The following is a 24,687-nucleotide window of genomic DNA, read 5'->3' on the forward strand; positions in this document are numbered from 1 at the left end:
TAGCTCTCATTTTTTCTCGACCTTCCACTGTGTTTCAAAACTACCATTTCTCTCAACATTTTGTAATTATTTTATTTACAGGCCCTACAATATGATCAGTTTTCTTTCTATAGGTCTTCTACTGTCATACTTCTTACCAGGAAAGGCAAATGTTCAGTATTCAGTAGTGTCATGGGATGTCTCACAGCTGCAGTATAAACTTGGTATGTCCTCTCTCGGTAACCAATTTTCCCATGATTTTTTGGAAAATGTTAAATAGTGTATCTGAAAATTAATCCAAATAATATTTATATTAAAACAAACATACATTTTTAAGATAATCTAGTAGATTTCAAAGACATTTCTTGCTTATAGTGAGTTCCCCTGAATTAAAGTGTTCACCATCCTCTGCATTAGAGTTTCTTCATTTACCATTCAGAAGCGGCCTTCTGTTACTTTAAAAAAAATTATATTTATTTATTTAAATATTATTTATTTATTTATTTGAGAGAGAGAGAGAGAGAGAGAGCGCGCGAGCGAGCACACACAATCATGGGGGTGGGGGAGGGGCAGAGGCAGAGGGAGAAGCAGACGCCCCACTGAAGAGGGAGCCTGATGCTGGCTGGATCCCAGGATCCTGAGATCATTACCTGAGCTGAAGGCAGATGCTTCACTGACTGAGCCAACCAGGTGCCCACAGCCTGTGTATGTAATACACATTTATTCAGTCATTCTCCATATAGAATGGACAAATGAGAGCCAAGGTGTGAAACCAAAGACACGGATATATATATATATATATATATATATATATATATATATATATTATATATATATATAAAGCTAAGGAATATTCCCAAGAAGCTTAGGGGACAAAAAGATTTTTAACTTAATCCTGAGTTTTTCTGATTTGGGGATTTGACGTCTGTAACAACTTGCATGATAGGTTGCGCACTGTCCTAGGCACTCAATTTGTGACTTGAGGTGATGATCTGAGGTGATCTACTGCAGAGAGGAAAATGTACAGATTAATAGAGCAGTGTAAATAGGGAAATTTTTGTCTCTTCCATGGATTCCGGCCAACTCCTTAGGTACACACACCTGCCATCCTCTCAGTGAGTCACCTCTGGCCTTCTCTCTGCCCAATGTGCAGCTGCCACATGGAAGCCAGTTCAGGAGACATCAGGTTAGGACCCCACCTTGCATTTGATTTACTTTTTTTTGAAACTGGCCATGTCGAGGTTTGTCTGACCCTACCGTCTTTTCAACATTTCCTTAAGCTGCATATGAGTGGGGCCAGGCTTTCTTGTACTCTGCCAGTCCTCTGAACTAGAATACTTTGAATCCAGTTACTTGGAACCTTGTGCTTGGTTCCAAGCTTCAGGGAAACGTGAGATGAGCCAGAAAGCCGGGCTACAGGTGAGGTTAGTCATTCCACACATCTGTGACCCCATTTAGGGGCCTTGCGCCCCTCAGGAAACATAAAACCAAACTCACCAAAAGGCATTGCTATTGGTTTCCAGGAGTTATTTATCAAAGCTGATGACGCCTAGATTTGGCATTCAAAGCTTTCTCCTAATGAAAAGGTCGACGCATACTTCCTCTCAGCATCCTCAGATAATATTAGCATTCCCGGGACGGCCAGAAGGGCGGAGGGCAGGAGACAGGGGTTCCAAAGAGGGTAAGCTGGTGAAGACCAAGCCGCCAACCGCATGCGCGCTCTTCGCCAGGGGACTTGCCTGGCCTAAAGACCGGGCAACATTTCCTTTCCTGAACCTGCATAACAGCCACAGCCGGAGGTGGCAGAGCCCGGCTGCAAGACCGCCCCTCAGGCGCCCCGCCCTAGCCGCGCGACCGGCGGCGGAGGAGGCGTGGCGTAGCGAGGCGGCGGACGGCGGGAGGCGGGGCCTGCCGCGAGCGCCACGGGAGCGTCGCGGGCTGACGCGAATGACGCGGCGCCCGCCAGGCCGCAGTCCCGCCGCCCCGCAGTGGGGCCCGCCTTGGCCCGCCCCCGGCCCTCCCCGCCCGGCCTCCAGAGCGCCCCTGTCAGATTGTGGCGGCGGGCCGCGCGGTGCGCTACTTCCCTGCAGCCTGGGCGAGGAGGCTTGTGTGCAGGCACACCCCCACGTCCCTTCGGCACCGCTGCCTCTGCTCCACTGGCCTCCGCTCCGCCCAGTCCTCGGCCACAAGCCGGTAGCGACATGGCACACGCGGCGGTACGCTACCCCAGCGCTCGCGGCTCCGGGGACGGAGAGATGGGCAAGCCCAGGAAAGTGGCGCTCATCACTGGCATCACGGGCCAGGTGAGTCCGAGATGGGAGTTCAAGCCAGGCCTCCTGCTGCTGGGGCACGTGTGAGCCCAGCGCTCGGGGCTGCCTGCATTTCCAGGAACAGCCTTCTGGGCATCCCGGAAGGTTTCCGATGTAGCTTGTCGTGGAGGTCGGCGACAAGATGTGTCTTGTGGGGAGTGTGCTGAATGCATGGAATGCTTCTAGGCTTCCCTTGGGGCATGGGAGCGTGTGTCCGACTTGGGATGTGGTTCTCACACCTGAGCAAGACTACCTACCGTCTCCCACCTGCCCAGCCAGCGACTGCAGTGCTTGTTTTCCAAGGTCTCTAGGGTGCACTTTAATTTAGCTCTTTGCAGATCCCAGTGCTGGGGGAGGGAAAAGGACTGGTTTTCTGTGTGTGTGTGTGTGTGTGTCTGTGTGTAGTCAACTTGCTGTACTTCCGTGTAAGGGCCAAGGCCACTGACCTGCTAATGCTTGGGAAGCAGGGGATTTCTTGCTGTTTTGGTTCCCCCTCACCAGATTTCCAGACAGAAGAAAACAAAAGAAAGTAGTGCCGAGGAGTCATAGACTAGGAAATATTTTTTGTTTAAAAAGCACACCTCACAAAAACTTTTTAAACACACAAACTCCCGAGATTCATGTTAATACATTTGAAGCGTATCTGACAGACTGGTCCAAAGTTAGTCTAAGGTTCTATTTCCAAACAAAAGGAGTTCCTTAAGTGATGTAATCATGAGGAGCTGTCCTGCATGTTGGAACCCCATGTGCAGACTGAGCATGGCTCTTTCCTGACAGTCATCTCTTAGAGATACTGCAACAGGTAGGCCCTTACCACTGTATCTAACCAAGCTGTGCTGCTTTAGATTCATTGGTGATGGAATGATTTTACTCATTATTTTTGTAGACAAAACGTTATATGTATGTTCCTGGAGATCTTGGTAGTGGCTAATATTACTCTGTAATGGAGGTGATAATAACGGCTAATAAATGTGCTTATTATGTATCGGTCACTTGACTAATATTAACTCATTTAGTTTTTACAAATACTCTTCGGAGGGGTGCTTTTTTTTTTTCCTCCACTTTACAGATGGGGAGAGTGAGGCGTGGGAGTCTGATTTGTCTGAAGTCAAACAACTACAAGTGTCTAGCTGGGATTCATACTCTGCTTTCAAAGCACCCTAGCATTAGAAAATAAATTGGAATTGGCCAGATGTAGAGTCCAAGAATACTAGACAGTTTTAATTACTGGATATCTAAGTAATTTCTGGTTATTCATCTTACTTTGTTTAAGGTTATTACAATAAACAACTGTTTGAGAACTGGTGGAAGAGGTGGATAGAAAAAGGATTTGAGACTGAGGAAGTGAACCATTCAATTTATGCTTTCAAGTCATGGCCTACAAACTTTTTTTTTTTTTTTCCTAATGGTGAGGACTCTTTGGTAGATGGTTTCCCTTTTTCCAATTTCTTAGACTGGATCTGAAGCTCAAGAGTTTACTAAGCTTGTGTGAACTCTTGAAGATGGAAATTTTTTTTTCGTACCTTGAAAAAATTGGTTAAGCTGTTAAGATAACTCTTGGTATGGGTTATACCAATTTAAGTGACCAGCACTATCGATCAGTGCAAGTTAGAAATGGGACCTTCTTTAGAGCTTTGGAGCACATCATCTAGTTGCTACTGATGGCAAGGGAGGTGCAGAAGTGGCCTCCATTGTAGTTTGTCCAAAAGGCTGCTGCAGGGGAATCTTCTTTAAGCACATGTTTAGTGTGCAATGCTCTAACCAGACATTTTTGGCTCACCACTTCATTTTGGCTCACTACCTCATTTCCAACTTTAAATTCCTTGGGTTTCAGGCCCCTTTTACCTTCAGCACCAATATTTTCCTCTTTCCTCGCACATTCACCCTCTGCATTGTCCCTTTCCATGTTGGGTTCTTGTGTTGGCTTTTATACCCCTGGCACAGTGCTGAATTCTGTAGCTGCACAGAAATCCTTGCTAATGGAACTTACTGCTTGCTATGCTTTGCATTTGTCTTCTAGGACAGTGATTCCTAACTTGGGTATCAAGGATCTCCAGAGGACTGTGAAATTAATACAAGAGGTCTGAAAATCCATACATTATTGTCTATTTTTTTTTTTAAAGATTTTATTTATTTATTTATTTGACAGAGATCACAAGCAGGCAGAAAGGCAGGCAGAGAGAGAGGAGGAAGCAGGCTCCCTGCTGAGCAGAGAGCCCGATGCGGGGCTCGATCCCAGGACCGTGAGATCATGACCTGAGCCGAAGGCAGCGGCTTAACCCACTGAGCCACCCAGGCGCCCATTATTGTCTATTTTTAAAATAATATTTGGTGAGAGCTTACTGAGCTACTCACTCTGCTAAACACTATATATCCCTACCTTAGAGGCAGGTACAAATTTTATTCCCAATTTATACCTGGCTAAGTATGTTCCCTGGGAGTGCTTACCCAGTGAGTGTCAGAGCTGAGATTTGAACCAAGGCGTTGCTTAGAACAATTTTGTTAATGTTGCTTCAGTAGTAAGCTATACACATTAAAATACAGCTTTGTGTGTCTGTGTGTGAGTGAGAGAGAGAGAGAGAAAGAGAAAAAGAGAGATTGTTCTACTCTTAAGAAAGGTCTCAGATTCAAGAAGGTGAGGTAGACACCATTGCTCTTAGGGTATTCATGGCAGTTGTGCTGTGATGGACTCTTAAATGGGTTGTCCCAGATTTCCACTTGAGAAAGTGCAGATAGTCATGGTGTCCTGTTTGCTATGCATCTCTAATATGTCCTGTCAGGCTTCATATACTAGCTTTCTCCCTCCTGTCTATTCTTGTTACAGAATAATGTAATAATGTAACATTATTAAATTAAATATTAAATGTTAATAAATTAAATATTAAATGTGAATCATTTTCTAAAGTTTTTACTTTATTAAATCACCTTAAAGAAAACCAGGCTTGGGGGCGCCTGGGTGACTTAGTCCTTAAGCCTCTGCGTTTGGCTCAGGTCATGATCCCAGGGTTCTGGGATCCTAGGGTGCAGGATCTAGCCCTGCATAGGGCTCTCTGCTCAGTGGGAAGCCTGCTTCTCCCTCTTCCACTCCCCCTGCTTGTGTTCAGTCTCTCACTGTGTATCTTTCTTTCAAATAAATAAATAAAATCTTTAAAAAAAAAAAAAAAAAGGGAAAAAGAAAACCGGCTCAGGCTTGACTTTGTTGCCTCTAGGCCCTCTACCAGCCATCTTCAGAGCTCACCTCCACTGTCTTTTTTTTTTTTTTTTTTAAGATTTTATTTATTTATCTGTCAGAGAGAGAGAGCGAGAGTGAGCACAGGCAGATAGAGTGGCAGGCAGAGGCGGAGGGAGAAGCAGGCTCCCTGCTGAGCAAGGAGCCCCATGCGGGACTCCATCCCAGGACTCCGGGATCATGACCTGAGCCGAAGGCAGCCGCCTAACCAACTGAGCCACCCAGGCATCCCTCACCTCCACTGTCTTAATGTACTTTTGGTTCTTTACTACACAGTTGGAACTGTTCTTGCTTTTCTTTGAATACTATCTCTTTGTACCCCACTGGAGTCCTTTTGTGGCTGAATGCCCTTATAGGTGTTACTCCTTTTCAGTCACCTGAAGCCTCTGTATACTCTAAATAATCCTGCCAAATGCAGCCATTCCAGGAAATTTCTTTGTATTTACATATATGCAATCTCTGTTGGCTATATAGATAATTTGCATATCTTAGTTCTTTGGTTTAATTACTTTAAATTAAGATAGAAACCTTTCAGCATATTATCTCCTACTTAGTTTTGCCTAGTGGTCTTTCAAAAATCTTGACTTTTCTCATTAAGAACACAGCTTTACTCTTTCTCCTGGGTACAGGGCTTGTTTTGATGCTGGTGGGAATATAATGATATACTCATTGCCCACTAGGATCTTATAGTTTTCGAGGAACTTAAGACCATGCTGATGAAAAAAGTAATATTCAAGTATGGTAGAGAAGTAGTAAAGTTGTATAAGTAGTGAAGTAGTATTTTAAAAGTATGTTAGAGCCCAAATGAATGGTTTATCCAGCCTCAGAACTCTGAGAGAAGTCACTGAATTCTAGAAATAGCAGGCACTGTGTTGGGTTGAACAGCATGCACAGGAGTGAAGAGAGGGGACAGTTTTGGGAACAGTGAGGACACTGTAATAATAATGGAAGGAATTTAATTTGTTAAATTATTTATACCTCTTGCTCATTTCCAAAAAGTTTCTGAAGTGGCATCAACAAAAAAAATATCATTGGACCATCATAAAAAGAATGAAAAAAAAAAAAAGAGAGAACCCACAGAGCATCAGCCAATAACTCGAAACAAAAAACAGTCTGCAGTGAAGGCCAGTAGAAAGATGGGGGTAGTGTACTAAAACCCAAAGCTAAGGATAGCTGCTGTCAGTGTGAACATAAAATTCAGCTTTGACTTTCCTGCAAATCAAGACAAAGTGGATAGGCGAGTCAAAATTTTTATTAGTACTACACTCTTAGAGAAATAACTTTAAGCAACAGAACAACACAATGCACAATATGCTTGCTAGTAGTTTTTTAAAGAAGACGGTCATCTCCCTAGAACATTTTATTACTCCCTAATGGATGGCATAGCACACTTTTTGGTAGATAGAGACTTAAGTAAATGAATGGTTAGTTTTTGTGGATTTTTCCTTTGTTAAATGGATATTTTTCTAGTCTGTTATTTCAAGCTGGTTTCTGCCAAGGGAGCAGGCAGGTTGGAACTGTAGATTACATTGTCAGGTGTGTTGATTATAAGGTTAATATTGGTGTTTTGAAAGTAGAAGTATTTGACATGGTGAGGTCCTTCTTAACCTGTAAATTGGGCTAGATTTTCCTTGGGAAGTGGTTTGGATCTGGCCAAACATTTAAGCAAGTACCAATTCAATGCTCCAGATTTCTGCATCACGACACATGGAAGACAAAGCATTTATCTTTAAATAGTTAGAGTCAAGAAGAGTTAACTTGTCTGTGGTTGCAAGACAGTAGACTTCTGGTAAATCTTGCAAAAGTGAAAGAGATGGACACTTTGAGTTATCAGGTCATATTCTTTAAGCCATATTTTGTTTCAGAATTTTGTTTTTATGGCCTTATTTCTAATTTACATTACTTTTGTTAGTTCTTGGTCTTTAAAGAAAACAGGTAAAATGGATGACCTAATTTTCTAGACTCAGGTGGTTCTTTCAGGCTTCGTGTTCTTCATTTAAGAGTTAATTTAGTATGTTTGAAAATGGTAATTGAGAATTGGCAAGAGGTACCTTTCTTCCCACAGTTTTCCTTAACCCCCCCTTTTATTATTATTATTATTTTTTTTTTAAAGATTTTTATTTATTTGACAGACAGATCACAAGTAGGCAGAGAGGCAGGCAGAGAGAGAGAGAGGAGGAGGAGGCAGGCTCCCTGCAGAGCAGAGAGCCCGATGTGAGGCTCGATCCCAGGACCCCGGGATCATGACCTGAGCCAAAGGCAGAGGCTTTAACCACTGAGCCACCCAGGCACCCCTTATTATTATTTTTTTAACCCCTTTTAAATAATTCTTCAGTTGAATTGTAGTAGATGACTGGGACATTACCTCTTTTGGTTTTACTTTCTAATCCATATTCAGTTTCTCATAAATTTCTACATTCCAATATAGGTATAAGAATCATCACTTAGTGAAATGTGATGTGGTCTGTTAAAACTTGATTTCTAGATAACACATTCAATCTTTTTATGAGTGTAATTGACCCACAATGTTATATTAGTTTCAGGTGTACAACCTAGTGATTAAACCTCTCTCTGCTTGATGCTGTGTTCACCACAAGCATAGCTACCATCTGTCACCACACAACACTATTACAAGACCTTTGACTATATTCTTTCTGCTGTGCCTTTTTTGACTTACTCATTTCATAACTGGAATCCTGTATCTCCCACTCCCCTTCAATCATTTTGCCCATCCTCAACCTAGCAAACATCATTTAGTTCCCTATATTTATAGGTCTGATTCTGCTTTTTGTTTGTTTATTCATTTGTTCTGTTTTTCAGATTCCACATGAGTGAAGTCATATGGAATTTCTCTTTCTCTGACTTATTTCACTTAGCATTATACCCTCTAGGTCTATTCATGTTGTTGCAAATGGTAAGCTCTCATCCTTTTTAATAGCTGCATAATATTCCTGTATGTATTTGTGTGTGTGTGTGTGTGTGTGTGTGCACCCTACGTCTTCCTTATGCATTTGTCTATTTATGGATGTTGGGTTGCTTCCATATCTTGGCTATTGTAAATAATGCTGCAGTAAATATAGGGGTGCCTATATCTTTTCAAATTAGTGTCTTTGTTTTCTTTGGGTAAATACTCTGTAGTGGAATTATTGGATCATATGGTATTATCCAATACCATATTGGATCATATGGTATTTATTGGATCATGTGTTTTTCTACAGTGGCTGTCCAATTTGCATTTGTAGCAACAGTGCATAAACGTTCTTTTTTCTCCACATTCTTGACAACACTTGCTATTTCTTGTTTTTTTGATTGTTGTATTCTCACAGCTATGACTTGATATCTCATCGTGGTTTTGATTTGTACTTCCCTAATGATGAGTGATGTTGAGCATCTTTTTGTGTTAGACAACATGTTCTTTAGAGACCTTAGACATTCACTGTTCATTCAGGGTTATATACTGTCCTGAGCTAGTAGTTTGCCTCCAGTGCCCCAGACTTATTGAGTGCTACCTTATCTACTCATGACATGGGAAAATCCAGTGCTCCACAGTCTCCGTGGTTGGCTTCAGGACCCCAAGGCTGAAACGGAGAGTGACTTTTGTTAGTTACTGACTTGATTTCTACATGAATTGAAAGTACTCCTAATTGTTCTTGTGATCCTGAATGGCTCTTTGAGTTATAGAGTTCTCAACCTGCCTGTCTGTCCTCTGAAGCAGCCGCTTCTGAACTTCTGTTAAGTAAAAGTTACGATTAAATGAGAATTATCTGGCTATGAGTCAGGTTTAAGGAAGGCAACATGTTTGTCTTCTGGACACTTAGTAGATAATCATTTGGGGTGAAGGTACAGAAAAAAAAATTACTGACATCAATAGAATGATTACTGTGTGCCATGCAATGTACCGAGCACCTTCTACAAATTACCTCATTTGGTTTTGGCTCGAGTGGTGATCTCAGGGTCATGAGACCCAGCCCCACATCAGGCTCTATGTTCAATATGAGTCTACTTAAGTTTCTCTCTCACTCTCCTTTTGACCCTCCCTGCCTCTAAAATAAATACTTCTTTGAAAAAAAAAAAAAAAGACATCTCATTTCACCCCAGGTGGTACAAATTTTTACTGTCCACCTTATATCAAACAAGGAGAATTCCAAACTTGCCCAAGAATCCTTAATGCACTAGATCTTTTTCCTCAGGACCTTCTCTCCTGTCTCATTAGAGTACTTCGCTTAGGCAGTTTGTCAACAAATTGCAGAAGTTCCCAGCTCTCAAGAAGCTGTTTTTAAAGGCTGTTATTATATATTTTGATTGGTACCTTACCATGCCCATTAGGTGATGTTAACATATTAGTGTGTGTGTCTTAGTAGAAGTCAGGAATGGGGTGGGGAATGGAGGTGAAGCACTATGTTCTCAGGTCTTTTGAAAGCTTCTGGTGTCTCCTTTCTTTCCCTACTGTTCTTTTCAGTTCTCTAAGGGATTTTTCAGTAAGAGATGAAAATGGTCAGAGCAAAATGCTTCTCCTGTCCATAAATCTTCTTCTCCCAGGGGAGGACCAAGAGCCAGTAGCCAATTACTAGGATCCTCAGAAGTGGTAGGTCCCTGGGCCTGCAGCTTGGGTGATGGATGGGTTGTCTGGATGAAAACTGTGCCTGGAGAACTTGCCCAAAAGCTTTGATGAGCATATGGATAGTACGAGTTTTCAGTGTGGTGGAGAGAGGCACGTGAGAGGCTGAGTTGCCTGCTTGTATGGCTAATACAACTTGTTCCCAGGGATCCTTCTATCTGTACACAGACCTGAGAGTTACAGCTCCTGGTTTGCTTGTTGTGCCCTTCGATACATTTTTTTTTCCTTTCTCTAATGCTACTTTTCCTTTCTATATTGTGGTGCTTGTCCTTGCTGTCAAGGTCCAGTTAGATTTTCCTTAGGAGACTCATGGGGCGCCTGGGTGGCTCAGTGGGTTAAAGCCTCTGCCTTCGGCTTAGGTCATGATCCCGGGGTCCTGGGATCGAGCCCCGTGATGGGCTCTCTGCTCAGCGGGGAGCCTGCTTCCTCCTCTCTCTCTCTGCCTGTCTTTCTGCCTACATGTGATCTCTCTCTCTCTGTCAAATAAATAAAATCTTCAAAAAATAAAAAAGATTTTCTTTAGGAGACTCAGAAGTCCTCTATTCTAGATTCGTATACCCTGTTATGAACTGGGAAGCCTGGTCTAAGCCTGAAAATGTTCTTCCTGCAACATGATTTTAGCAAGTACTTTTTTTTTTTTAAATTTTTTATTTTTTCAGCATAACAGTATTCATTATTTTTGCACCACACCCAGTGCTCCATGCAATCCGTGCCCTCTACAATACCCACCACCTGGTGCCCCCAACCTCCCACCCCCCCACCCCTTCAAAATTCTCAGATCGTTTTTCAGAGTCCATAGTCTCTCATGGTTCACCTCCCCTTCCAATTTCCCTCAACTCCCTTCTCCTCTCCATCTCCCCTTGTCTCCATGCTATTTGTTATGCTCCACAAATAAGTGAAACCATATGATAATTGACTCTCTCTTTAGCAAGTACTTTTGACTCAACTTTTCTTCTGGTGGGTTAGTTTAATCTGAATAGATAATTCCTTGACTTGAGAGTAGCCTATCCTTTCTCTCTTCCAATAGCATTGTATTTGTGTTAACTAGCAATTCTCTATTTGGTACCTCTTCTAAATTTCCAGGTAGGAACTTTTTTCATGCTTAATTTATCTTTTCTGCTGGAGGCAATTATATTTTGGTGTTAGTCATCCTCTACTTAGTAATAGAAGTACTAATAATCATAATTAATACACTTAAGAAATGTTTGAGTACTAATTATGTGTCAGTCACTGGGGATTCAACAGTGAACATAATGTCAAAAATGACCATCCTTAAACATTGATGTTCTGGTAACATTGTGTTCTGGTATCATAACATTAATGTTCTAGGTGGTGACGATGGTGATGTTAATTATGGTAATTACAATAATTAACACATATTGAGCATTTATTCTGTGCTGGGTACTATTCAAAGGGTTTATATTTGTTACTGAAGCAAAAGAGTCTCCTGTGATGCAGTTTTCTTATTATCCCCAAAGAATACAGAGGTTAAGTATATTGTCATCCAAAGCTCTCAGGGTTTATATTTGTTACTGAAGCAAAAGAGCCTCCTGTGATGCAGTTTTCTTATTATCCCCAAAGAATACAGAGGTTAAATATATTGTCATCCAAAGCTCTCTCCAGTCACTGCTTGAAAAATCAGATCTTAAATGTAAATCCCATTAATTTTATTTCCTATGAAGTTTGTAATTAGTATCAACAAATAACTTCTGAGGAGAGACAAATTATTTATTAAGATTCAAAAATAAAACATATTCAAGAGTTGTGGAAAGGTAGATTATAGTAGTAAAATAAGCTTGTACTGATCATTACATTACATGCCTCTCATTTTATTTTATTAGCTATGTGGGTCATATTTTTAATTAGCTCTTTGGAGGGCCTATGTTGACAGCTAATCTTGCAGACTCTCTAAAGGCTGGGGCTCTATGTTGGATGAAGTGGAGAAGAATGAGTTAGATTTTTAGCCCAACTTAAGTTTGAATTACTGATTAGTTATTTATGAGGTGCATGACTTTGGACAAGTTATTTACCTTTGCTGTCAGATTGGATGAGTAATTCTGCTAAGTAGAAAATAATTCTGGCATGTAGTAGGGACCTTTGCACCATTACTAGAATGGACCTTCTCTTCAGTGTTAAGAAGATAATAAAAGATTACTTGAATTCTAGGAAAGAAAGTTGAATCATGAGAGGATTAATATTTACCCTTGTGTTTTGAATGGGGAGTCTATTATCCAGGGGCAGAAAGTTCTGTAGTATTTGGAATCAATCACAAGGCTACAAAGTACTGGGAGGCCAACAGATTTGACATCAGTAAGTCTTACAGACTGATAGTATAAGCAGATGTGGGAGCCAGGCTTATCTTCATGTATAAGAGGATTGTGGGCAGTGGACCACGCTCTGAATCTTCCTTACTGGGATTTCGATCCTTGTAGGAAAGGTTTGGCAAAATTGGAAATGAGAAAGATGTCGTGAGAACTGTCCTATTTTGATCAAAGACTGTTATGTGGTGGAAAGGGTTTTTTTTTTAGTGCCTTTACATTACATGTAACTAATTGATTAACTGAGGAAAGAGCATGGAACTGAGAATCAGAGGCTAGATTTTAACACCAGTTAATTTTATAGCTTTTATTTTTTTTTAGTCTGTTTCTTTCTTTCTTTTTTTTAATTTAGAGCTTTTTTTTTTTAAGATTTTATTTATTTATTTGACAGAGAGAGAGATCACAAGTAGGCAGAGAGAGATCACAAGTAGGCAGAGAGGCAGGTAGAGAGAGGAAGCTGACTCACTGTTGAACAGAGAGCCCCATGCAGGGCTTGATCCCAGGACCCTGAGATCATGACCTGAGCCAAAGACAGAGGCTTAACCCACTGAGCCACTTAGGCGCCCCCCTGAGTCTGTTTCTTAATCTTTATTGTGAAGGGATTACTTGGTCATCTCTTAAGTCCTTTCAGAGTATAAAGTGCTAGGACTTTAGGATTGAACACTAATTTACAGTCGATTATGTGTAACGAAAATCTTATTTTTAAGCAGTTTAAAGATAAGGCCAATAGAAGAACTTTTTAAGAAACAAAATGAACTGTTAACTGTGGTGGATTAATAGTTAAGTTTGCAAACTAAGAAGAAATTCATGTATTAGTTGTATTTTGTCAGAATTTGTAAGGTTGAAGTGAAAAATCTGAGCTGTCTGTCCTTTTAGGTTATACTAAATGAGGTGTTTTTTTGATGAGGAAGGATTTTAAAATTCCCATTATTTATTATCTATATTTTGAGCTTAGGGTTTAATAGTTGAGGTTTTATTCATTCAGTAGATATTTGCTAAGATTTCTTCTGTGTTGAGGTAGGTGCTGGAGATACAGACACCAGGAAGATGGACATGATTTTGTCTTCAAGAGCTGCTAGTCTGGTGAACAACAAGCAATTTTATAGCATGTTAAGTGGTATGGTGGTAATAAAGAAGTCACAGAATCACAAGAAGATCTTTCCTTAAAAATGCTCTAAAGTATCATTAATTCAGTAGATTTATTGAGCATCGATTACCTTGGAAGTTTCTGGTTATAAATGCTTTTATATTAAAGGGTTAGTTGTGAGGCCTTCTTGTAGAAAGGAGAGCTACTTAAGGACCGCCTATAACTACTTTTTCTTCTTTTTGACATGGAACTCTTTTGTATAGTCTTGTATTCCGTGAAGGATAGTTAAAGATGTTACTATTTTCATGCTCATTTTTCTATCTTAGAAGCTGTATTTCCACCTTTTAACAAAGGCAGAAGTGCTTAGATTTTATGAAATAAAGCAGTGGGGAGGCAGAGACCCTGTGATGTGACAGAAAGAGCTCACCTTTGGGTAAGTCTCAAACCTGGGCTCAAACCTTGCTTTCAAAAAAAGTACATTAAAAAAAAAAAAAAGAAAAGAAAAAAGTACATTTAGAAATGTCTTCCATTTACTGGCTGAATGTCCCTTGTGAGTTACTTAATAAACTTGAACCTCAGTTTCCTCTCTAAAATGCAGTTAATTATACTCACATTACAAATTGATGTGTGGATTACTTATTATGATTACAATAATATGTCGCACAATGCCTGGCACACACTTTGTGAAATGATACTTGTGAAATGATACTATTTATTATTGTATAATTAATGATTATGTCTAATAAATCCTTAAGGTCAGGAGGTATGAGAAAAGGGTAGAGAAGTGTTTTGAGAATGCAGTATGATGTAGGTAATACAGAATGAATTTGAGTAGCAAAACAACAAAGGCAGGAAGACTCCTAGCAGGAGCCTCTTATAATCATGAAGATATAGATGCAAATGGTATTGGTTGTAGAGAAGGAAAGGGAATCAAAGGGACAACATGACTTTGTGATCATTTAGGTGTAGGGAATGTGACAAGGGCAGGAGTTACAGATCTCAAGACTATTTTAATTTTGGAGACTGGATGGAATTACCATGGCCAGAAATGTAGTCACTGGGAAAGAAAGCCAGTTATCTGGGAAAGACAGTGAATCCAGTTTTTCCTCCTTTTGAATTTAAGGTGAGAGTATGACATTCAAGTTTAAATAACCTGTAAGCTATTTGAAATATAAGGTTGGTATGCAGGTGAGAGATCATGGCCACATAGTCTTGTACAACAACCTGGACAGCAGCTGTGGATTGGGAAAGCCCTAGGTGTGTCTATGCTGCTTTACAGTGCTCATCACCAGTACTTTTACTCATCCCCCAGAATTTTCTGTTGCTCCCACTTATCTGGCATCAAAATTAACATTTTTCCTTTTAGTTTGATGATTGAATTTAGCTAGGTTATTTCAGTATACTTCAGCTCTCCCTGCCTCTTTATTTATCTTACTATTTAAATTTTCCTATTGTCATGTTTTTATGCAAGATTCCTCCAACTTTTAGCTTGTTGTCCCTTCCTTCCTTCCATAAAGAATTTTGGGAATCCCACTTTTCCAGGTGAATTGGAAACAAGGTGCTCAGTTCCATTAACCATTTCCATAGGAGCTTAGTACATGGGGAATGACTGAGTGAAGCATACTTGGAAGATAATTGTGTGGGATAGAAAGCCAGTTATCAGTAGTGTTCTTGGCAGTGGGGCACTAGTGTGCCAAACTTAGCCTTTGGCAAGCCAGTAAGTGGTTTTCCTGCTAAATCTTATGACTTACCATAAGTATTAACACAATCGTATATAGAAATCCATTCATTGAAATGACTGCTTTTAGGAGGTTGTTTTGGTGTTCGGTTACATAGAACTGTGTTACACGGAATTGAAGTTAGCTTGGTTTTTATATGAAGGGATTTTGCCGAAGGGTGTGTTTACCTTATTTTTTCATACTGTTCATGCTGTGTCTTTTAAGAATTCCACTACATGTAAATTTTAGGGGATCCTTTCTCTGACTTTCATATGATTTATTTTTAACTTCAAGGATGAAGAAAATAAGAATTTATTTAGTATTTATAGAAAGTGTTTAAACTTCATAATTACACTTGAAAATTGTGCCGTGAGAGCTTGGTCATATGTTATATGCTTGAATATTGGATTTTATTATAATGCTGACGTGAATAGCTCAGTCACATATAATGGAAGCATGTTCCTTAACGTAGAGTGAAAAAACCTTAAATTTGTACCTCTAGCAGTCTTAAAAATTATTATTTTTTTAGTTAATATATAATATATTATTTGTTTCAGGAGTACAGGTCTGTGATTCATCAGTCTCATATAATATCCAGTACTCATTATAACATATACCCTCTGCAATATCTATCATCCAGTTACCCCATCTCCTCCCTCCCCCAGCAACCCTCAGTTTGTTTCCTAAGATTAAGAGTCTTTTATGGTTTGTTTCCCTCTCTGCTTTCATCTTGTTTCATTTTTTCCTCTCTCACCCTATAATCCTCTGCCTTGTGTCTTTAATTCCATGTATCAGTGAGATCATATGAAAACTGTATTTGTTTGATTGACTTATTTCACTTACTCTGGCTCCCTTTACATTGTGCAAATGGCAAGATTTCATTTTTTGATAGCTGCATAATATTCCATTATATATACATATCACATCTTCTTTATCCACTTATCTGTCAATGGACAAACTTCCAAAGTTTGGCTGTTGTGGACATTGCTGCTATAAACATTGGGGAGCAGGTGCCCCTTCGGATCACTACATTTATATCTTTAAGGTAAATGCCCAGTAGTGCAATTGCTGGGTCTTAGGGTAACTCTATTATCAACTTTTTGAGGAAACTCCATACTGTTTTCAAGAGTGGCTGCACCAGCTTCCATTCCCACCAACAGTGTAGGAGGGTTCCCCTTACCCTGCATTCTTGCCAACACCAGTCGTTTCCTGACTTGTTAATTTTAGCCATTCTGACTGGTGTGAGGTGGTATCTCATTGTGGTTTTGATTTGTATTTCCCTGATGCCAAGTGATATAGAGCACTTTTTCATGTGCTGTTGGCCATTTGGATGTCTTCTTTGTAGAAATGTCTGTTCATGTTTTCTGCCCATTTCTTGATTGGATTATTTGTTCTTTGGGTGTTGAGTTTGATAAGTTCTTTATAGATTTTGGATACTAGCCCTTTATCTGATATGTCATTTGCAAATATCTTCTCCCATACTGTCTGTTGTCTTTTGGTTTTGTTGACTGTTTCCTTTGCTGTGCCAAAGCTTTTAATCTTGATGAAGTCCCAGTAGTTCATTTTTGCCTTTGTTTCCTTTGCCTTTGGAGATATGTCTAGCAAGAAGTTCCTGTAGCTGAGGTCAAAGAGGTTGCTGCCTGTGTTCTTCTCTAGGACTTTGATGGATTCCTATCTCACATGTAGGTCTTTCATCCATTTTGAGTCTATTTTTGTATATGGTATAAGGAAATGGTCCAGTTTCATTCTTCTGCATGTGGCTGTCCAGTTTCTGAACATCATTTGTTGAAGAGACTGTCTTTTTTCCATTGGACCTTTCCTGCTTTGTCAAAGATTAATGTTGACCATAGAGGGTCCGTTTCTGGGTTTACTATTCTGTTCCATTGATTTATATGTCTGAGTTTGTGCCAGTACTGTATTGTCTTAATGATCACAGCTTTGTAATGTAGTTTAAAGTCTAGAATTGTGATGCCACCAGATTTTCTTTTCTTTTTCAACATTCCTTTGGCTATCTGGGTCTTTTGTGTTTCCATACAAATTTTAGGGTTATTTGTTTCATTTCTTTGAAAAAAGTTGATGGTATTTTGATAGGGATTACATTGAATGTGTACATTGCTCTAGGTAGCATAGACATTTTCACAATATTTGTTCTTCCAATCCATGAGCATGGGATATTTTTCCATTTCTTTGTGTCTTCCTCAATTTCTTTCATGAGTATTCTGTGGTTTTCTGAGTACAGATTCTTTGCCTCTTTAGTTAGATTTATTCCTAGGTATCTTATGGTTTTTTGTGTAATTGTAAATGGGATCGACTCCTTAATTTCTTTCTTCTGTCTCATTGTGGCTGTATAGAAATGCAACTGATTTCTGTGCATTGATTTTATATCCTACTACTTTACTGAATTCCTGTATGAGTTCTAGCAATTTTTTGATGGAGTCTTTTGGGTTTTCCACACAGAATATCACATCATCTGCAAGGAGTGAGTTTGACTTCTCTGTCAATTTGGATGGCTTTTATTTCTTTTATTGTCTGATTTCTTATACTATGTTGAACAGCAATGGTGATAGTGGACATCTCTGTCATGTTCCTGGCCTTAGGGGGAAAGCTGTCGTTTTTCCCCATTGAGGATGATATTTGCTGTGGGTTTTTCATAGATGGCTTTGATGATATTGATGAGGCAGGTGTATCCTTACACTGTGGAGAGTTTTAATCATAAAAGAATGCTGTACTTTGTCAAATGCTATTTTGCATCTATTGGGAGGATCATATGGTTCTTGTCCTTCCTTTTATTAATGTATTATATCACATTATTTGTGGATTTGCGGATGTTGAACCACCTTGCAGCCCAGGAATAAATCCCACTTGGTTGTGGTGACTAATCCTTTTAATGTACTGTTGAATCCTGTTGGCCATTATTTTGGTGAAAATTTTTACATCCATGTTCATCAGGGATATTGGTCTGTAATTCTTCTTTTTGGCTGGATCTTTGGTTTTGGGATCAAGGTAATGCTGACCTCACAAAAAAGAGTTTGGAAGTTTTCCTTCCTTTTTGATTTTTTGAAACAGCTTCAGAAGAACAGGTATTGATTCTTCTGTAAATGGTAGAATTGCCCTGGGAAACTGTCTGGTCCTGGGTCCTTGTTTTTTGGGAAATTTTTGATTACTCCTTCAATTTCCTTGCTTGTTATGGGTCTGTTCAGGTTCTCTATTTCTTCCTGATTCAGCTTTGATAGTTTATACTTCTCTAGGAATGCATCCATTTAGTCCAGGTTGTTCAGTTTGTCTGCATGTGGTTGCTCATAATATGTTTTTACAGTTGTTTGTATTTCTTCAGTGTTGGTTGTGATCTCTCCTCTTTCATTCATGATTTTATTTATTTGGGTCCTTTCTCTTTTCTTTTTGATAAGTCTGGGTACAGGTTTTTCAATCTTGTTAATTCTTTCAAAGAACCAGCTCCAATTTTGTTGATCTGTTCTACTGTTCTTTTGGTTTCTATTTCATTTATTTCTGCTCTGATCTTTATTATTTCTCTTTTCTCTGGTTTAGGCTTTATTTAATGTTTTTTTTTCCCTCCAGCTCCTTCAGGTGTAGGGTCAAGCGCCTCTATCAATCTTTAAAAAAAATTGTAATATGATTTTTTATGTTTCTTAAAAGAACGTTGTATTTTTATAACTTCACAGAAGTTGGTATTCCAGTATTCCTTTTTTTTAAGCAGTATTTTTTCATTTGTTCTTTAAAAATGATGAATTGGAATTTTACAGAGATGTATAGGCCATCGTAATATTTTTTGGTGACCAGTGTCGAAAAACTAAACATATTTATTTTAGCTTAAAGTGAGATCTCTCAAAATGTAATCTTTGATTGCAAGAAATGTGCAATGGAGGCATGTATTCCTGTTGCAGTGAACTGAGTACAGGAGAAAGAATGGGAAACAGAGTTTGTCAGGAATTGAGAGAGATTCATCCTGCTTGTGGGTTAGCAAGTAAGCCTCCTCCAGTTCTGCGGATGAGTGCTTAAAACATGATGCTCCTGGGTCGGAGACAAAGGATTTATTATTCATAGCACAGAAGGCAGCATGAACTTCATGTTTGTAGCAGTTTACTTTGCATCAGATCCTCTTGCCCTCTCAAGGCCTCTGGGGGCAAAAAGGTGGTAGGTTTAGGTAGATGTTGCAAATGCAGTGGGTATGCATTACAGTTGGGAAATCCTAAGGTTGGGGAACCCTAATCTTTTATAAGGGGGCTGCTGGCAGATCTGCCCAGCCTTTGCTTGGGAGGGAGACATTTTTTTTCTGGATAGCAAACAAACCTTCCCTTTGCGAGAGAGAAAGAGAGAGAGAGAGAGAGAGAGAGAGAATATGAATATGTTCATCTTAAAAGGCTAGCTACTGTACAAATGTCCTTGGAAAGATAGTACTGAATAAACACTGTCAGTGGACCTGCTCATAAGATATCCAGAAATGGGTGACTCATGGAGAACTGCCTCCCAATATTGTTTACTCTGTTAACTGAAACTCACCAGTTTGACAACTTAGAGACATTTTCTCCTTATTTCTCCATACATCTCTATGGGAAGCTTGAACTTTCTTTTGGATCCCCACTTTCTTTTACCTTTTTTACTTGAAGAACAAAATGATAACATGGACTTGGGTGCTTAGCATAGAGTGGGTGAATGTGCCTTGCCCTTGGGGAATGTGTTTTATATTTTGTTTTATGTATAGTAGTGGGTAGTATGGTGAAACATTGAATCAGTTTAATCTGATAGATTCATCTCAGTTGGCCTGAAGAACCACACCTCAGAAATTTTCTGGGGCACTTGGTTGGCTCAGTTGAAAGAGCATACAACTCTTGATATTGGGTCATGAGTTCTAGTGCCACATTGGGTGTTGAGATTACTTAAATAAATTTTAAAAAAAAAAAAAAAAAAGGAGAACATTTTTCCAGCCTTGGGGAAAAGCCCACATTCATACTTCCACTGCCTATGATCCCAACTGGATAATTCTAACTCTTGTTAGCTTAGAACCTTCTTTTCCTCATTGGGCCCCCATGAACACATGCCCTGGCTCACGAGTGACGTTAAACTTCTTTCATTATTTTTAATGCTTTTTCCTACTTTGTTTTAAAATGATACCTAATTTAAATTTTTAGCTTCACTTTGAGATTACTCCTATCATTTATGACAATGTTTATCTAGTGCCTACTGTGTGATAATAGGCCCTGTCCTCAAGGTCAGAAACCTTTCATCTTTTTAGATTTTCTTAAAGGTTCCTTAAGTCTCGTTTTGATTTTTGTGATCATCAGAATGTATTCTAGCAGCTTGCATATTTTGTTAAAGAATCTGATTTTTGCACTCCAAGAATCCTTTTTTCTATGTAAGTCAGGTCTCATTGCTCAGCAAGATCAAAGGGCTTTTGGAATGAAATAGTGCAGTTATTGCTGATGTGTAACTTTGCTTCATTCCTCTTAGTTATAAAACCTACCTTATATATTAATTTATTTAAACCTTGTTTCCATTGTTCTTAATAGTACTCTGTGAGGCAGGCAGGGCAGGTATTACTGTCATTTTATAGATGTGATGACCAAGACTAAGAGTGATCAAGTGACTTGCCAGTGTTTTGGGGCTAGTGATTATCAACCACAAGAACTATAGGCTTTTTTTTTTTTTTTTAAATTTTTAAAGATTTTATTTATTTGAGAGAGAGTGGGTGCACGTGCATGAGCAGGCTGGAGGGGCAGAGGGAGAAAGAGAGGAAGACTCCCCACTGAGCAGGGAGCTTGACTCAGGCTCCATCTCAGGATGCTGAGATCATGATCTGTGCTGAAGGCAGGTGCTTAACTGACTGAGCCACCCAGGCTCCCCTAACTCCAGGCTTTTTGGCTCTGTCTTCTGGATTTTTACATTCTACTTGATTTAATTTAATTTAATTTTCTTCTACTTACTGTCACCAGTGTTTTTCTGTAGGCTGGTATTTTTATTTAGTGTTCATAGACAGACTATGATAGGTAGGGTACCATCCTCACCCCCAACCCAAGGTGTCCATGTCTTAATCCCTGGATCCTGTAAATATGTTACTTCCACTGCCAAAAGGGACTTTGTAGATGTGGTTAAATTAAGGGTATTGAGATGGGGAGGTTATTCTGGATTATCTGTGTGGGTTTAATATAATCATGAGGGTTCTTAAATGGGATGGAGGGGGACAAGAATTGTCAGAAACAGAAAGATGGCATTGTGAGAAAACTTGACTGGCCATTGCTGGCTTTGAATGGGCCATAAGCCAAGAAACGTGTGTAGCCTCTGGAAACTGAGAAAGGTGAGGGTATGGATTCTCCCTAGAGCCTCCAGAAAGGAACTGAGCCTTTTGGCACCTGAATTTTAGCCCTTTAAGGTCCATGTCAGACTTCTGACTTACTGAATGATAAGTAAATGAATGTGTGTTAAGCCAGTAATAAGATACACACATCATGTATTTGTCTATCCTTTTTACTTACTTGGAATTCTCTTTTCTCTCTTGCTTTTGCCTATTTATATTTGTCCTCAATTCTACCCTCCTTTCATGTTCTAGCCCTTATTCATTTACATCATCTTGGATATCTTTGCATATTTTTTAGTTATCCAACAAATTTTTTTTTTTTGCTTCAGGTTTTTATTTGAATTCTAGTTAGTTAACATATAGTGTAGTATTAGTGTCAGAAGTAGACACCCAGTGCTCATCACAAGTGCTTTCCTGAATACCCATCACCCATTTAGCACATGTCCCTGCCCACCTCCTTCCATCAACTCAGTTTATTCCCTATAGTTAAAAGTCTGTTGTATAGTTTGCCTCTCTCTCTCTCTCCCCTTCCACGTTCATCTGTTTTGTTTCTGAGAATCCACATGTGAGTGAAATCATATATTTTTATTTCTCTGACTGACTCATTTCACTTAGTATAATAAAACCTATCTCCATCATTGCAAATGGCAAGAGTTTATTCTTTTTTATGGCTGAGTAATATTCGTGTGTGTGTGTGTGTATGTGTGTGTGTGTGTGTGTGTGTGTATCACATCTTCTTTATCCATTCATCAACTGATGGACACTTAGGCTGATTACATATCTTGGCTATTGTAACTAATGCTGCTATACACATTGGGGTGCATGCATCCCTTTGGATTAGTGTTTTCATATTCTTTGGGTAAATACCCAGTAGTTTGATTACTGGATCCTAGGATAGTTCTATTTTTAACTTTTTGAAGAACATCCATAGTGTTTGCCAGAGTGATTGCACAAGTTTGCATTCCCACCAAAAGTGCAAGAGGGTTTCCCTTTCTCTACATCCTTGCCACACCTGTTGTTTTCCTTTGTTGATTTTAGCCATTCTGACGGGTGTGAGGAGGTATCTCCTTGTGGTTTTGATTTGTATTTCCCTGATGATGAGTGATGTTGAGTATCTTTTCATGTGTCTGTTAGCCATCTGTATGTCTTCTTTTGGAAAAATGCCTATTCATGTCTTCTGCCCGTTCCTTAACTGGATTATTTGTTTTTTGGGTGTTGAGTTTGATGAGTTCTTTATAGATCTTGGATTGTAACCCTGTATCAGATATGTCATTTGCAAATATCTTCTCCCATTCTGTCAGTTGTCTTTTAGTTTTGTTGACTGTTTCCTTTGCTGTGCAGAAGCGTTTATCTTGATGAAGTCTCAGAAGTTCATTTTTGCTTTTGTTTCCCCCTATCTCCAGAGACATGTCTAGTAAGAAGTTGCTACAACTAAGGTCAAAGAGGTTTCTGCTTGTGTTCTCTAGGGTTTTGATGGATTCCTGTCTCACATCTAGGTCTTTCATACATTTTGAATTTATTTTTGTGTATGTTATAAGAAAGTGGCCCAGTTTCATTCTTTGGCATGTTGCTGTCCAGTTTTCCCAACACCATTTATTGAAGAGACTGTCTTTTTTCCATTGGGTAATCTTTCCTGCTTTTTTGAAGATTAGTGGACCATAGAGTTGAGGGTCCATTTCTGGATTCCCTATTCTGTTCTATTGGATTATGTGTCTGTTTTTGTGCCAGTACTGTACTGTCTTGATGCCTACAGCTTTGTAATAGAGCTTGAAGTCTGGAATTGTGATGCTTCCAGCTTTGTTTTTATTTTTCAAGATTGCTTTGGCTGTTTGGGGTCTTTTGTGGTGACATACAAATTTTAGGAATGTTTGTTCTAACTCTGTGAAAAATGCTGATGGTATTTTGGTAGGGATTGCATTAAATGTCTAGATTGCTTTGGGTAGTATAGACATTTTAATAGTGTTTATTCTTACAATCCACGAGCATGGGACATTTTTCCATTTCTTTGTGTCCTCTTCACAATTTCTTTCATGAGTGTTCTATTATTTTCAGAGTACAGATCTTTTACCTCTTTAATTAGGTTTATTCCTTAGGTATCTTATGGGTTTTGGTGCAATTGTAAATGGGACAGATTCCTTGATTTCTCTTTCTGTTGCTTTATTATTGGTGTATAAAAATACACCAAATGCAACGGATTTCTATAAGGTTGATTTTGTATCCTGCAACTCTACTGAATTTGTATATCAGTTCTAGCAATTTTTTGGTGGAGTCTTTCAGGTTTTCTACATAGACTATCATGTCTGTGAACAGTGAAATTTTGACTTCATCTCGCTGATTTGGAAGCCCTTTTATTTCTTTTTGTTGTCTGATTGCTGAGGTTATGACTTCCAGTACTATGTTAAATAACAGTGGTGAGAGTGGACATCCATGTTTTGTTCCTCCAACAAATATATTTGAGTGTCTGTTATGGAGAATACAAAAATGTCCCTATTTTCAAGGAACTTAATCTAACAAGGAGCATTAATGTGTCATTTCAGCAAATAAATATTTGAACACTGAACTTTGTGACAAGGATGTGTATGAAACTTATCCCAATATGTTCCTAATGATAAAGCTGTTTTGTCATCATCATCATTATTGTTATGTAAAAACAGAATTATCCTTGTTGGCTTTGAGGATACAAGTGGCTCAAGGAACTTTGGGTGACATCAAGGAGATGAGGGGAGTATTTGGGTGATAGCCAGCAAGTAATCTAGAGTCTATGATCCTGGAATTCTGCCAGTAATTGAATTCTGCCAACAGATGGAGCAGATCCTTAGATCCACTCAGGCTTTAGACAGACCTGGGACCTGGCTTGTAGCCTTGCAGAGGACCTAGCTAAATGTGCCAGACTTCAGACCCATAGAAAATGTCAGCTAATAACTATATGGTGCTTTAAGGCACTGAATTTGTGATAATATTGTTAAGCAGCTTTAGATAACTAATAGGAGAACTAACATATTGACACAGCACATGCTGAAATAGCTGTAACACAGGGTAGGATAAAAGCCACATGAGGAATGTAAATATGTATTATGCTTATCCAGGGGGGATGACTATGATTGGGGAAATAAAGGAGA

At 39.3% G+C, this 24,687-nt stretch overlaps 1 protein-coding gene across 2 annotated transcripts in view; it reads left to right on the forward strand.

Moving 5' to 3' along the window:
* The first annotated feature begins 2,041 nt into the window (after window positions 1-2,041).
* GMDS (GDP-mannose 4,6-dehydratase) overlaps window positions 2,042-24,687 on the forward strand; it is a 640,099-nt gene continuing 617,453 nt past the window's right edge. Inside the window, exon 1 of one of the 2 annotated variants that reach the window (XM_047734312.1) lies at window positions 2,042-2,282. In XM_047734312.1, the coding sequence (XP_047590268.1) occupies window positions 2,181-2,282 (102 nt within the window). In that variant the 5' untranslated portion in view covers window positions 2,042-2,180. The remainder of the gene's footprint in view (window positions 2,283-24,687) is intronic. The other variant, XM_047734313.1, reaches the window with a different exon arrangement.

The sequence above is a fragment of the Lutra lutra genome, chromosome 6 (assembly GCF_902655055.1).
Source record: "Lutra lutra chromosome 6, mLutLut1.2, whole genome shotgun sequence".
NCBI classification, from domain to species: Eukaryota; Metazoa; Chordata; class Mammalia; order Carnivora; family Mustelidae; genus Lutra; species Lutra lutra.